We start from the raw sequence: 14467 nt of genomic DNA on the forward strand, positions 1-14467 counted from the left end.
TAAAGTTATTTTTCCTACCATATTGTGGTTCTTGCTATCCTGACACTTCCATCACTTGAAACCAAGCCCACCATTGATTATATGTGAGCAAAAATTATACAGTCTTTTTAAACCTGAATAATGTTAATATTGTTTTTGTTTTAATTTCACAAAATGTTTATCACAATATCAAACACTTGGTGTTCAGTAAAATCTTTTTGAACTAAAATATTCAAGTGATTTGAAGATATTTTTAAACATTTTTTAAATTGTATTTATTTTTTTGTGGGGCAATGAGGGTTAAGTGACTTGCCCAGGGACACACAGCTAGTAAGTGTCAAGTGTCTGAGGGCAGATTTGAACTCAGGTCCTCCTGAATCCAGGGCTGTTGCTTTATCCACTGCGCCACCTAGCTGCCCCGAATTGAAGATATTTTAACAAATAATCTGAAAAAAACTCAGTACTTGTCTGATTATATAAAGTAATTGTGCTATTCTCAGATTCTCCTTCATGGCATTGCCAGGGGTTGGTGAGAGCTAAGGGAAGAATTGTCCATCTTCATTAGAAAACAAATCCTATTTTAATTTTCAGACTTTCACAATGACCATCGGTGTGAAAAAAAATGTTTTAGCCTCTATAATGTAGACTCTGTAGATGCTCAGATTTTCAGATCATACCTATTTCTATCTGTTTAACAAATATATATTCAGGGTGGGGGAAAAGGATGGAGGTGAGTTGAGCAATGAGAGTGAGCCAAAACATATAGTATTGTGACCTAAAATTCTTGAGCTACAATGTGTCTTTAGATTGATTAAAGACTACTTAAGTATGGGAAAAGCTCTAAGTACATTTTGGGGGGCAGTAGTTGTTTAAATGAATTTTAAAATTTTATTACTATTTTGTTGATTTTATGCCTTTGAGAGTCAATGTGGTGTAGTGGGTAGAAAACTGGCATCACAACCAGGAAGACTACAGTTAAAAATCCACCTCTAACACAGATTGGTTGTAGGACTCTGGGCAATGGCCTCTCAGTGTTCTATGCAAATATTTTTTTTGGGGGGGAGGGGGGGGCTTTGTTTAAGACCATGAGGTGCAAACTTGTAATAGTAGTAATTTCCTCCCTTTGGAATTCGTTGTACCAATGAAATCACAGCTCCAGTCCATTTCCCTTTGCTATCACTATTCCTAATGGGTAAAAACAAACAAATGGGCAAATACATATACAGTTAAGCATGTCAATTTGTTTCTGTTGTGGATACCGTTTTATCATCGTCTTGTGCCTATGGTTCAATAAAATATAAAACATTCAGAGTAGCAGTGGCATTTCCATTGGTGTTTTCATGCTCAGAGGTACTCAAATAAGATAATCTAACTATACCCCTAATATTAACACCAGCATTACCTCCTAGAAAGAGGAGCTAAAACAAATAGTTTGCTAGATCTCTGGGTTATATAAGAACGTGGGACATTCTGGTTCTTCTAGAATTTAATAGGACACACAATTCTTTTAGGTAAATGAGGGACCTTCTAGCGAATAGGATCAGACTGGTGGTAGCAATACCACCCAATAGTGATTAAATTTTGAGAGGGTAAGAAAAATATAAAAAATGAAAAAATACCTACTTTGCTCTCAATAGATCCTGATCTTTCAGGGCTGAACCTTGTAAGTAGATGACTCTTTGTGACCACATAGGAATCTGAAGGACTCTTCGAACTTGAGCATCTATTTCAGTTGGACATAAAATTACTACATAATAATCCTGTCAAAAAATAAAGCAAGCAGATAAAGGAAAATAAAAATACATTTTTGAGTGCACTGCTTAGATGAATTTATTTTCTAAACAATGATAATTAGTAAAATTGAAAATCCTGATAAAAGGTATTTTATAATGATTTGCTTTCATAATGTCATAAAATGCAAATGAAAGACATTCTATCCATGTGAACATGATAGATCTCCCTAATAATGACAGAGAGAGAGAGACAGAGAAAACAGAGAAGTTATCTTTCTATCTATATATGTGATAGAGAAATGTCTCTCACCACTTATCCTGAACTGTACACTATGGTTAGCTTTCTCAATAGGTAATAGATGAACCTCCTCATGCAAACTATATCTATTGCCAAAAGTAATAAATAACACAGGGCATACTTACATGCATTTTGCATTCTTAGCAATGCAATATTAGATAATTTTATAATTAGACAATATTAATAAAATTCATCTTTTGACCTTAACCCCACATAAGTAGTAGGGTTTGTTTTCTTATAATCCATGCATAGTTAAAAAGCATGATTCAAAAACATGCACAATGGCAAAATAAATAAATAAACAAATAAAGATAGAAGAGTTCTAAGACAAGAATATCTTTAAAGTAAGGCTTTTTAACTTTTTTGTAGACCCAATTGGAAGTAATGAACTCTATGAATCCCTTATTAAAATTTATTTTTAATAATGGAAGGAAATGCTCAATTTCAACAAGATGTTACTAAAAATAGAGATATCACTTCTGGAATCCATCAAAGTTCATGCACTCCCTGAAATCTTTCTATATACCCAATAAAGGTCCATGAACCCTAGGTTAAGAAACTCTGGTAAAAGAATTGTGAATGAGGAGTAACCCCAGAAATATGAATTTAGAGATAGCGTTCCAAATCCCTGCCCCAATGTGACTAGATTTGTGATCACTGGTAAATTACTTAATGTCCTTTAAATTTATTTTCCTCTAATAAAATGCATTTAATTACATTTATATGACCTTATTGGGTTGTTGTTATGTTGTCTCACGTGAAAGGATTAAAATGTCATTCCAGAAGAGAATATATTAATTGTTCATAGCTAAAGAGAAATTTTGCTTAGGCTATCAATGTTGCCACCACCAGTTATACTCTTGCTAAACAGAACATGCAGGACATTGAGATGGGAACATACATAAAAATTTCTGTTTATTCAGTATTATTAAATTATTATAGAACACTATAAACATACTATAATGTAGTCTCATATCTTATGAGTATAAATCCATAACTGAGGGATTAGTTTCATTCACTACACTCAAATAACCAGCAGATCTGGCCACAGGAATTGCAATCCTCTAGATAAATGGTCACCTCCTTTTCCTAGGCTACGTATCTACCAAGGGCTCCTAAGGGAATCTGCCTTTGGTGGATACTGTCTAGAATTCAGAAAAGAAAATGTATTTGATTGTCTCCAGAGGTCAGGTTCTATAAATGTTAACTTCCAAAACACAGTCTCTCTCTCTCTCTCTCTCTCTCTCTCTCTCTCTCTCTCTCTCTCTCTCTCTCTCTCTCTCTCTCTCTCTCTCAGAGGTTTTATTTTGCTCCCCCCAGATTGATCCTCTTTACAGTACATCATGGACACACTTGGCAGATTTCCCAGCATGAATGTGACAAGGAAAAAATACACAAGATAAATGTGGATTTGTTCAAATAAATACATAATTATGTGAATAGTATCCCAAATATTTACATTATTTTACTCAAAACTTATAAATAAGACTGTTAAGAATAGGAAATGTTTCACAGAACCTGAACTCATAGATCTTCTTCTATGAATTGTATTCACTCTTTTAACAAAGGTGTATTTATCTCTCGGTATTAGCCAGTTACACTACTGAAATTCATCAATATTCATTGATGCTAAACCTCCACATTATATTTTTAATTTAAATTTTGAAGAACCAGCAGGAAAGAATCAGCAGGAAAGAAAAGTTGTCATGTGTTATGGCCACAGTGACAGGGAGGGCTGAATTTTATCTGTATACACAAAGATATGTAATCATGAAACTTTGTGGCTCTAAATTGGCTTTGTACACATCCTAAACTCACATGGTTAGTGAAAGCATTCCAGGTAGCACTCTCTCACAAAGATATAGCTTACATCTTTCTATAACTAAGTACAAATTGCTTGACATTTCTCTCTTAGCAACACCTGTTAAAATTTCATAGAATTCAGATAAGCAGATGATAGCAAAAGGACCAAATTTCACTGTTTATATCATTGTATATTAAAACTCAATATTTCATGAAAATATTACATATGCCTGATCTAGAAAAAGAGGGGCAACTTTTAATTCACAGAAAGCTTTTTCTTTGTAGTAATAGCATAATTCCATCTGTCTTGCCTTTTTAGCTACAGAAGGCAGCAGAAAGTATAATGAACGGATGCATTATTTTATGTGTGCTACTGATTATAACTGCAAACGTCTTTATTCACTCCTTCCTAAATTCAGTCATATAAATGAGAACTTTCTAGAAGACAGACTGCATTAATTTCTAATTTAATTTTTTATTATTATTTTACTTTGTTTAACGCAGTAGAATAAGTATTCTACATCAAAGGTACCTGTAGTCTTGGATGAGCATAGAACTCATTTAAAAAATCCATAAGTAAATCAATCTTCAGGGAACTAACACACAGGACAACATGCTTCTCTGTCTGAGCTCTGTGACGACTGTAGTTTCCACCAGACTTCTGTCTCTCCATCCACAAAAAGGCCAGTTGTTCAAACTAAAATGAATTTTTATATAAGAATAAAGAATGTCAGACTTGAAATATAGATCAATGTAATGCATATAGTGTTTCATTATGTTTATTCTCTCTTAAATGGGAATTCCTGAGATGTGAGTTATCTTTGTTGTCTTTCAACAATGCTGTTTTCACATGAAAACTTTTTTGTGAGTAAACAAAATCTTTGCTCAAATACTCTTCTAGAATATGTAGGCTCTAAAAAAAAGCCCCACATTGTTGTTGTTGTAGTTTGTTGGTTGGATTTTTTTTTTCCAGGAGAGTGGTTATTGTTTTGCTTTGTTTTTGTTTTTGTTTTTTTCTGTCTGGACTTATGATTTCATCATTTTAGGATATATATTGTGTGGAAAGTCACTACATATTTTAAATGGACAACTTGTATATAACCTATTGTCTTAGAGAGTTGTTTGGAGGCGCTGAATAGTTAAGGGGCTTGTTTTTGGTAATAAAACTAATTAACTGTCAGAGGCATTAATTTAAACTCTGGTCTTATTTATTCAAGGGCATAACTCTATTCACTATTCTAGGTTGTATACTAATATGATTTTTACTACTGAATGCTACTGTTGTTGTTGTTAGTCATTTATTAGTCATGCCCAACTCTTTGTGACCCCATTTGGAGTTTGCTTGGCAAAGATACTGGAATGATTTGTCATTTCCATCTCCAACTCATTTAAGAGACCAAAAAACTGAGGCAAACTGGGTTAAATGACTTGCCCAGGATCATACAACTAGTAAATGTCTGAGACCAGATTTACACTCGGGAAGATGAGTATTCCTGAATCCACAACTGGCACTCTATCTACTGTACTTACCTAGCTGCCCAGTGAATATATAATTACAAAATATAAGAGAAGAAATCATATTAGAATACAATACAGTGAATAAAGTGATAGCAAATATTAAAAGATTGGACTTGACTTTCCATTTGTTTATTCGCATTGAATCTAGCATTTTAGGCAGTGTCAAAAGGAAAATCTCTGAATTCTTCTGATATTTTCCAGCTATATCTAAACTCATATCTACCAATAAAAGATACTCAACATTATATACAGCCCTACTCTAGTTACTAAATACCTAGAATATCCCCCTCTGACCCTATCTTTCTCTCTACTTCTCAAGGAATGAAAGGACAGATAGGGTTAGAAAGAACTCTCCTCCATAAACTTCAAGTGTAAGTAAAGCTACATCAATCCACTGGGGTTATAAAATAGAGTTTGTAAATACCAGTGGCTTGTTTCAGCATGCTTCTGCCCAGCCCAGCCTCTGTTATACAGGCATAAGTCACAAGGCAATGGCAGACTTACAAGATTCCTACAGAGAAGAGACATATTATTCCTTATTTAAAGAGTTCATCTGGGATGCCTTCTCTTTTATTCCAACAAATAATCCTTTTCCTTCTTTACATTCCTCTGCTCCAAGCCAGAGGTTGTTGCTGTTTTTTATGTTTGGCTTCAGAAAAAACCTCTAATTTCATTGGAATAGGGCATTACCAGTGAGGGATCCCTTTTACCAATATGTGTTCATAAACCTTGACTTTTACAGAGCTGCTTAAGACCATGAAAAGTTTAGTATATAATTAAAATATGGGGAACTTACTCACAAATGACTTGCCCAGAATCACATAGTCATGGGCAGAATTTAAAACAAGGCCTTCCTGACACTAAGGCCACCTTACTATCTATTATTATTCTTTTTATGGGGCAACATATGAATACTTTCTTCAAGGTTGCAATTCATTTACCTGAACAATGTTAAAATTGGAATGTTTGCTGAACATGAAGTAAGTAGTATAGATTTCCCCCCACTTTTTGTTTTTCCTTCTCCTAAAACAAGGATAATAATACTTTCAAAAGTTGGAACTTTATTTCAAGCACCTATGAAATTCAATATGTTTTCATATGATGTGAAGGAAAAGGTTTTTTTTTAGAATATGTTATTAGAAATGGAAACTTTTTAATTACTGAAAAGTAAATATATAAACATGTATGTGTGTGTATATGTGTGTGTATATATGCATATGTACATATACATATGTGTCTCTGTGTATATATTTACCAGTAAAAATTTTAGAATAAATAAAATGCTATCCATTATAATTTACACAGCTCTATAAAATATGATAGAGTTGGGTTTCACCTGTATGGGTAAGACTACAAGAGCAACACAGATCATAATGACAACGAAAAGCTTGGAGAGTGCCGTCTCAGGTGTGACATCCCCAAAGCCCACTGTTGAAAAGGTCACAATGCAGAAGTAAAGGGAGTCAAAGAGAGTCAGTTTCTTCCCTGCTCGCTCAAGATGCTGAATTCCACAAATACTATGGTAAATAAAGACAAAAATATTGAAGTAAATATCTTCAGTCTAGGCATTAGTCATCATTGTGTTAAAAGACAAAGAAATCTACACAAAATAGTTTAATATTCACACAGATGGTACTTTACTTTTTCATATTTTATAATATAGTTTCTTCTCAGTAACATATTTTAGAGTTCTAATATTTCTAGTTATAGTAACATAGTAGGTTTTGATTAATAGTTGGTAACAAAAGAGCTGTCCAAAATAAAACTAAACATATTTTTGTCCTGATGACAACACAGGTATAGTGTAATAAATCCTGATTATAAAGCAATAAATACACTATGTGTGGCTTGTGGAATAAATAACATTTTATTATTGCATGTCATTTTTACTAATCAATGGGAACTGGTAGGTAGAGGGCTAACCTTGGAAGGAGTAGAAACAGGGTTCAAGTTCTGTTGCTCGACAGAAACTAGCTGTATGATCATAGAGAATTGACTTCACCTCTTCAGGGTTCCAGGTGATTTTGTGACACTATAATCTTATAGTTACAGAAGAGCAAGGATTTTTCCATACTGGGAGCTCATCCCAAAGATTAAAGCATATATTTGACCAAAATATCCTCATGTTTAAAAATGCTGACTGAGGAATCACAGAGTCGAGGTTATTAGTAAATGAGGAAGGTGGTTCCATGAAGAATAGCTGAGGAGGTGGAAATGTTTTAGGGCACGGGTAGGCAGGGATAAGGGATCTTGTGTTGACAGTAATTCTCTCTTTAAAGATTGGCTAATGCTAAATGGTTACAATGTTACATCTTCCCAATGACTGCTGCAAAAAGGACCCTTCAAAAGAATCAATTACATACTGAATCCTACTAGTGACATGTGGATGGATGGAGTAGCCATAGAGATCACAGACCTTCAAACTAGGGATAATTGGGCAAAAAAAAATGAACAGTGTGAGAACCAGGGACCCCTGCTGAGAAAGACGCAACCTTTCTGAGGTCGAATTGGCATCCCAGAAGTTGCCTCACAATTCATGGACTGCCTTTATGCCATGTCAATCAATGGATTTGAATACTACCAGCCAATTAGCTTGGAGCTGTGTGTGGGGACCACCCCTTTTCCAGTCCCACAGGGAGTTTCCAGTTGAAATGAGTCAGTCTCTTTCTCTTTGATAGCATGACCTGCTAGGTGGAGGTAGCTTTCCCTCTCTCTCTGTCTCTCTGTCTCTCGCATAGATCTGAGCTACATTTTTCCATTCTTTCAGAGATACATGTTCTCTCTTTACTAACCTCTTTACTCTTTAATAAATGCTTAATGCCTAAACTATTGCTAAATCTCCTAATTTATAAGTAAACCCTAGGTAGTTTTCTCCCACACTGTGGAGCAGGTAAGGTGATTTAGTTTTAAACATCACAACACTGAGTGTCTAAAAAAATTTGCCTCAAAATCTAGGTGGAATTTGGGAACCTCTAAGGATTCAGTCTCTAGTAATAATTTTTTTTAAAAATTCTGTAGTTCTTACATTTTGAAAATCATTTTTCTGACAACAACTCTGTGGTGGTTGTTATAAGTATTACTCTTCCCATTGAATCCAATGAAGAAACTAAGTCTCTTAGAGGTTGTTAACCATAATCACATTTGCTTGAGATAAGGTTCAATGCAGATTTATTGACTCAAGGTTTCCTTACTCTTTTCACTATTCAATACTATCTGTCTTTGAAGGAGATATAGACCACACTCCAACCTATAACTCCAAAATAGAAGACAAATCTAACTGACAGTGACAAAGGCAAATTTTTCATTTTTTTTTCTACTAGAAAAATTAACAATAAATGCTCTTCTTGCTCCTAAGACCTTTATATACTCTTGTTATTCTATGACTTATGTCCTCATGACAGAAATATTTACTCACTGCCTCAACCTGGAAATTTTAGTTGCTTTTCAATTTTGGGTCAACAGGATAACTGTTAATAAGTCAGTCAACAAACCATTTATTAGAGGTTACTTTAGGCCAGGCACCATGCTAAGCACTGGTGACATAAACATAGGCTCACATTATAATGTAAAAGGAAGAAAATCTCCTTTTCATTCATACCACACTAAGTACATAAAGTATGTGTTGTGTGTGTGTGTGTGTGTGTGTGTGTGTGTGTGAGAACAGGGTAGAGAGAGGGTGAATTCAAAGGGGAAGGTACTACATCTTTGAAGCCTGGAAAAACTGCAAGGACAACAAGAATACCAAGACACAGAGGTAAGAAGGGAGAGTATTTCAGGTAGAGGGATATACCAGTGTGAAGGCATGAAGATGGGAAATTGAAGTGTGGTGTTAAAGGAACATCAAGCAAGGAAATACATAAAGTGGAATAAAGTATAACAAGACTGGAAAAATAGGGCAGTGCTATGTTGTGAAAGGCTGTAAATGTCAAAGAAATCATTTTATATTTGATCCTGGAGGTAATATGGAGTCAGTGTAGATGGAGTACTATGGGGACCAATTTTTAATTGGGGAGTGTAAGCTAAGCGGCTCGCCGCAATACTGGGGCAAGGAAGGAGACAGCCTCCCTCAAAACAGCAGGATTTATTTAACAAGAATGAACTTTAAAAAAACACAAACAAGATCAGTAGGATCAAGGGAAAGGAAATAAAATGGAGAAAGGGAAATAACACAACCTGAACTACACCACCACCCAGGAATCAGCTGAACACACAGCAGCGTCCTGTCACCTTCCAGCTTCAAGCTAGAGTGGCAGAAAACCCTCCCTTCTTCCCAGCAGACCCCAGTTTGACCACACACAGCCCGCAGCCAATTGGCTGGCCACTCTGACAGTCACATGACTGCCCTCACTAGGCTTCCAATCATTATAATTTTGCCAGGTCCATGTAGGCATCGGCAAGTGGTGATGACATGAGGTGCCAGCACCATGGCAATGGCTGCAACCAGTGGGTGGAGCACCATGCTGTTTGCGGAGCCCCAGAGGCCAGTGCACATGCAGAGGTTTTTTTGTTTTTTTTTTTTTCATTCTAGCCAAAAGATGGGGTTATAAAAACCTCAAATAACAATTAATTCTTTACAGTACAGAGGGTCAGACTTGAGGAAAATGATTTTGGTAGTGTGTGGAGAATGTATTAAAATAGGGAAGCAGGGAAGCCAATTAGCAGGCTCTTGTGAGAAAGAATAAAGGCCCAAACTAGGGTAGTATTTACTTGAGTAGAGAGAAGAGAATGTCTACAAGAGATATTATGGGAGCAGCTAGGTGGCATAGTAGATAGAGCACTGGCCCTGAATTCAGGAGGACCTGAGTTCAAATTCAGCCTCAGACACTTGACACTTACTAGCTGTGCTCTGTGACCCTGGGCAAGTCACTTAACCCCAATTGCCTCACCAAAAAAGCGAGCGAGCGAGCGAGCGAGAGAGAGAGAGAGAGAGAGAAGACAGAGAAGAGAAGAGAAGAGAAGAGAAGAGAAGAGAAGAGAAGAGAAGAGAAGAGAAGAGAAGAGAAGAGAAGAGAAGAGAAGAGAAGAGAAGAGAAGAGAAGAGAAGAGAAGAGAAGAGAGAAGTATTATGAAGGCAAAAGTGACAATATTTTGAAACTGATCAGATAGATGGAGTGGGTGAGAGTGAGAAGGTAATTACATCAAGGTTGCAAAAACAGGTGGCTGGGATTATGGGGATGCTCTTGACAGTATGAAGAACATTTGTGAGAGGGGAAGATTTGAGGGGAAAGAAATTCTGTCTTGGCTATTTTGAGTATGAAGGGAAGGTTTGATGGGAAAAGAATAAACCCTGTCTTGGACATTTTTAGTATGAGATGCAAGTAGGACATACCATTTGAGACATCCAAAAGGCAGTTAGTGATACAGAAATGTAGCACAGGACAGAGACTAAAGTGAGATATAATGATCTGAGACTCATCAGCATAGAAATGAAACTGAACCCATAAGAGCTGAAATGATTACCAAGTAAGATAGCATAAAGAGAAAGACAGAAGAGGGTCCTGGGAAGTATTTGGCCACAATTAGAGAGCATGGCATAGAGGAAGATCCATAAAAGGAAACTGAGGAAAAGCAATCAGACAGAAACCAGATAGGAAAAGAACCAGAAGAGAGCAATGTCATGAAAACCTAGAGAGGAGAGAATATGCAGAAGGAGAAAAGTGATTAACATGTCAAATACTGCTGAGAGGTCAAGGTGGATCAGGACAGAGGCCATGAGATATTGGAACTTTGGAGAAGTTAGTTTCAGCTGAATAATCAAGTTAGAAGTCAGACTGCAAAGGGTTAAGATGAAAGTGAGAAAAGAAACAGAGGCACTTTATGTTGATAGGGAGGGGTCATTTAGAATGATTGTTAGAAGGATGGTCAGATCAGTTAAGCCAATTTAACTTTGTAGGCTCAGTCTTAGAAATTAAGATGGGTTTTCTTGGTGGATATGATCTAATTAGCATGATTCAGCTCAAATTTATTTATGTGTCCTGATGAATCAGTGACAAATTGGGTCAATTCGGAGAGCTATGATGCTATGTCTCATTAACTATCTCTCCTGGAATCCTAAATTCCCTTCAAGGCTCATCTCAAGTGCTACCTTCTTCTATATGAAGTCATTCCTGATCCCCTCAGGTAGTAGTGCTTTTCTACCTACCATGAAATTCCTTTCCTTAAATTTTGTATTTAAATATTTGTAAGGGTTTCCTCTGAAAAGAATGCATGCTACTTAGTAGCATTAGTGGATGATTTTTCAATCTCCTGAACTCTAATGACAGTCAACTTTTTGTATTTGAACTTTGCATTCATCTTTCTACTCCAATTTTCATACAGTAAACCTTGGCATAGAGTAGGCACTTAAAAATGTTTGTTAAATTGAAAAATATGTCTGTAAATTAACTTTTACTTTTATTATTGTCATTTTTTAAATCAGAGGAAGGAAAAACAAACATATTTTAAACCTTGTTTTGTGTTTTATTATTAAAAAAAAGTAAAGGTGTAAGGAAGAAATACTATTTGTTACAATAAAGTTAACAGTTAACAGAGTTGTGTTGTTTGATGTGCCAGCAGTATATTCATTTGAAGTTTACAGTTAAAATAGGATTATGGGGGGCAGCTAGGTGGCGTAGTAGATAGAGCACCGGCCCTGGAGTCAGGAGAACCTGAGTTCAAATCTGGCCTCAGACACTTAACACTTACTAGCTGTGTGACCCTGGGCAAGTCACTTAACCTCAGTTGCCTCACCAAAATTTTTTTTTTTTAAAAAATAGAATTATAGGATACTCTGTGAATTTCTTCCGTTTACTTCTCCACTCCATTTCTCACCTTCAACCCATTTATTACTGATAATTGAGAGGGATGATTCAATTGCTCATCCTGTTAGCAGATGTTTCTCTTTTTGCATAACTGTAAAAGAAAATCTCAAACCTGGTGACCTAGAAGGTACTCGAGAATCAACTTAAAATGGCATAAGCAAACACAATCAAAATAATTATGGGAAAAGAAAATTTAACCTACAAAGTGAATAATGGGACCTAGCAAAATTGTTAATTGTGTTGAATTAATGAAATAATTAATATTGATTACCAACTGTAGTTATTCCATTCTTGATATTTGTGAGACCAACCTGACACAGATGTATTTTTTCTTCTCCAAATCATTAAATGTGTCAAAATTCCATATGATTTGAAGAATTATTTTTGCACAAATGTAACAATAGCACCCTTAATCTTCAACTTATTTCTATTTTTCACTGCTTTCAGTATTATTAGGCTAAAAATACCATCATTGTTCGACAGTAAAGATTGTAGAATTACCACATGAACAAATGGAAATTGATGGGGAAAAGCTTCAGTAGAAAGAAATAGAGTTCAATAAATTACTTTTTAAATTGCTCCCAGATTCTAATTATATGCGCTAACTAATTTCTGCTGGGGACCCGCTACACATACCATTCTGTTTTTTTCATTACAATTACATTTTTTTTTCATGAGCTGATATCTTAACTAAAGAAGTACAACTTCTCTACCTCTCTGCAGTAATAGAATATAGAAATCATGAACCTGGAATAACTGTAAGGAGGCTAGCAACCCAACATAATTTCTAAACTAGATAGATAACTATTAACTATAAGTCATAAGTCCTTATGGAAAAAGAGGCTAATGAGATCTAATCTAATGAAAATAAACGGTTCCAGGGGCAGCTAGATGGCCCAGTGGATAGAGCACCTGCCCTGGAGTCAGGAGTACCTGAGTTCAAATCCAGCCTCAGACACTTAACACTTACCAGCTATGTGACCCTGGGCAAGTCACTTAACCCCAATTGCCTCACTAAAAACAAAACAAAACAAAACAAAACAAAAAAAGAAAATAAACGGTTCCTACTGCATGTTAGAGATGCTATACTTTGTGTTTTAGAATCACATTTTCATGGGGGGTAATGCAGTTAAAATGACAGCAAACTCTCAAATATCTGTGATAAACAGGTGGGATATGTATTAGAGGGAAACAGAAAGGTAAATAGAATAAATTCACAGATAATCCTATATGCCTATTTTAAACATAAGTTTCCATTAGATATACTGACGCAGTCAACATGTGCCAGATAACTGACCAGATAATATCCTTATGCCCTCAAATATTTTTCTACCAACTTCATTTTCATCAAATTCCTAGAGTTACTCAGATAAGACAATCTTGGATGCATCTTTGACATTTTTTTCTCCATTTCCCGCATCCAGTTTCCCTTGGCAATAGTTCTCAAATCTGTCCCTTCCTCCCCTCATACTGTCACAAACTCAGTTTAGACCTTTCCCCAGACGTTCTTTTTGGACAATTATAATAGCAGCCTAACTGATCTGCCTCTCCTGAATTCACCCCTAAGCATTTTATATTACTGCCTAGATAATGTTCCTAATTGACAACTCCCATACTCAAAATCCTTCAAGGCTAACCATTGCCTAAGTAATGAAATAAAACCTCTTCATTTTGGCCACAGTCTGGCCCCGACTTTAGAGGCAATAATGTGGCACAGTAGAGAGGGGGCTGGAAATGGAGTAGAGAAAGTCTAAGTTCTAATACTATTAGTCACTAGCTCTGTGATTCTGGGCAAGCCACTTAATGTCTCTCAGCATCAGTTTCCTCATGTAAAATTGGGAAGCTGGGCTTGATGATCTCCATGCTCCCTTTGAGCTCTAAATCTCTATCCTACCATTCCAGGTTTATGCCACAAGACACTTCCAGACATTCCATTTTCTATCTATTAAAAACTGCTAACCATCTCCTCCTATTATTGCCTACCTTTCTTTTCATCATTTCTCATGTCTAAAAAGTAACACCCCAATCCATGTCATTTCTCTGGTAAGGTGAATAGCAATTTTTGGTCCAAAAGGATTCTGACCATAAATCTATCAGTAATGAAATTGATTTCCCTTCTATAGGTAGTGAAATTAATTTTGTGATTTCCATTAGTGATGCTTGAGACCCCAAGAATAAGAGCAGTGAAATCATCTAGTGTGGATCAATGGAAGGCCAAAATACAAGGGATTCTAAAGTATTATACATTGAAATAATAAGTCTAAAGTATTATACATTGAAATAATAATAAATAAATAATAAAGAGGGTCAAGGAAGAATATGAAAGCAAGTATAGC

General features: G+C 35.7%; 1 protein-coding gene across 3 annotated transcripts in view; it reads right to left on the reverse strand.

The window, feature by feature from the left end:
* Positions 1-14467, reverse strand: part of KCNT2 (potassium sodium-activated channel subfamily T member 2) — a 545987-nt gene that overhangs the window by 199444 nt on the left and 332076 nt on the right. For all 3 annotated transcript variants that reach the window (XM_043999339.1, XM_043999341.1, XM_043999340.1), the window contains 3 exons: positions 6668-6848; positions 4346-4510; positions 1603-1739 (listed from right to left, as the gene is read on the reverse strand). In XM_043999339.1, coding sequence (XP_043855274.1) covers positions 1603-1739; positions 4346-4510; positions 6668-6848 — 483 coding nt within the window. The remainder of the gene's footprint in view (positions 1-1602; positions 1740-4345; positions 4511-6667; positions 6849-14467) is intronic.

This window comes from Dromiciops gliroides, chromosome 4 (assembly GCF_019393635.1).
Source record: "Dromiciops gliroides isolate mDroGli1 chromosome 4, mDroGli1.pri, whole genome shotgun sequence".
Taxonomy (NCBI): domain Eukaryota; kingdom Metazoa; phylum Chordata; class Mammalia; order Microbiotheria; family Microbiotheriidae; genus Dromiciops; species Dromiciops gliroides.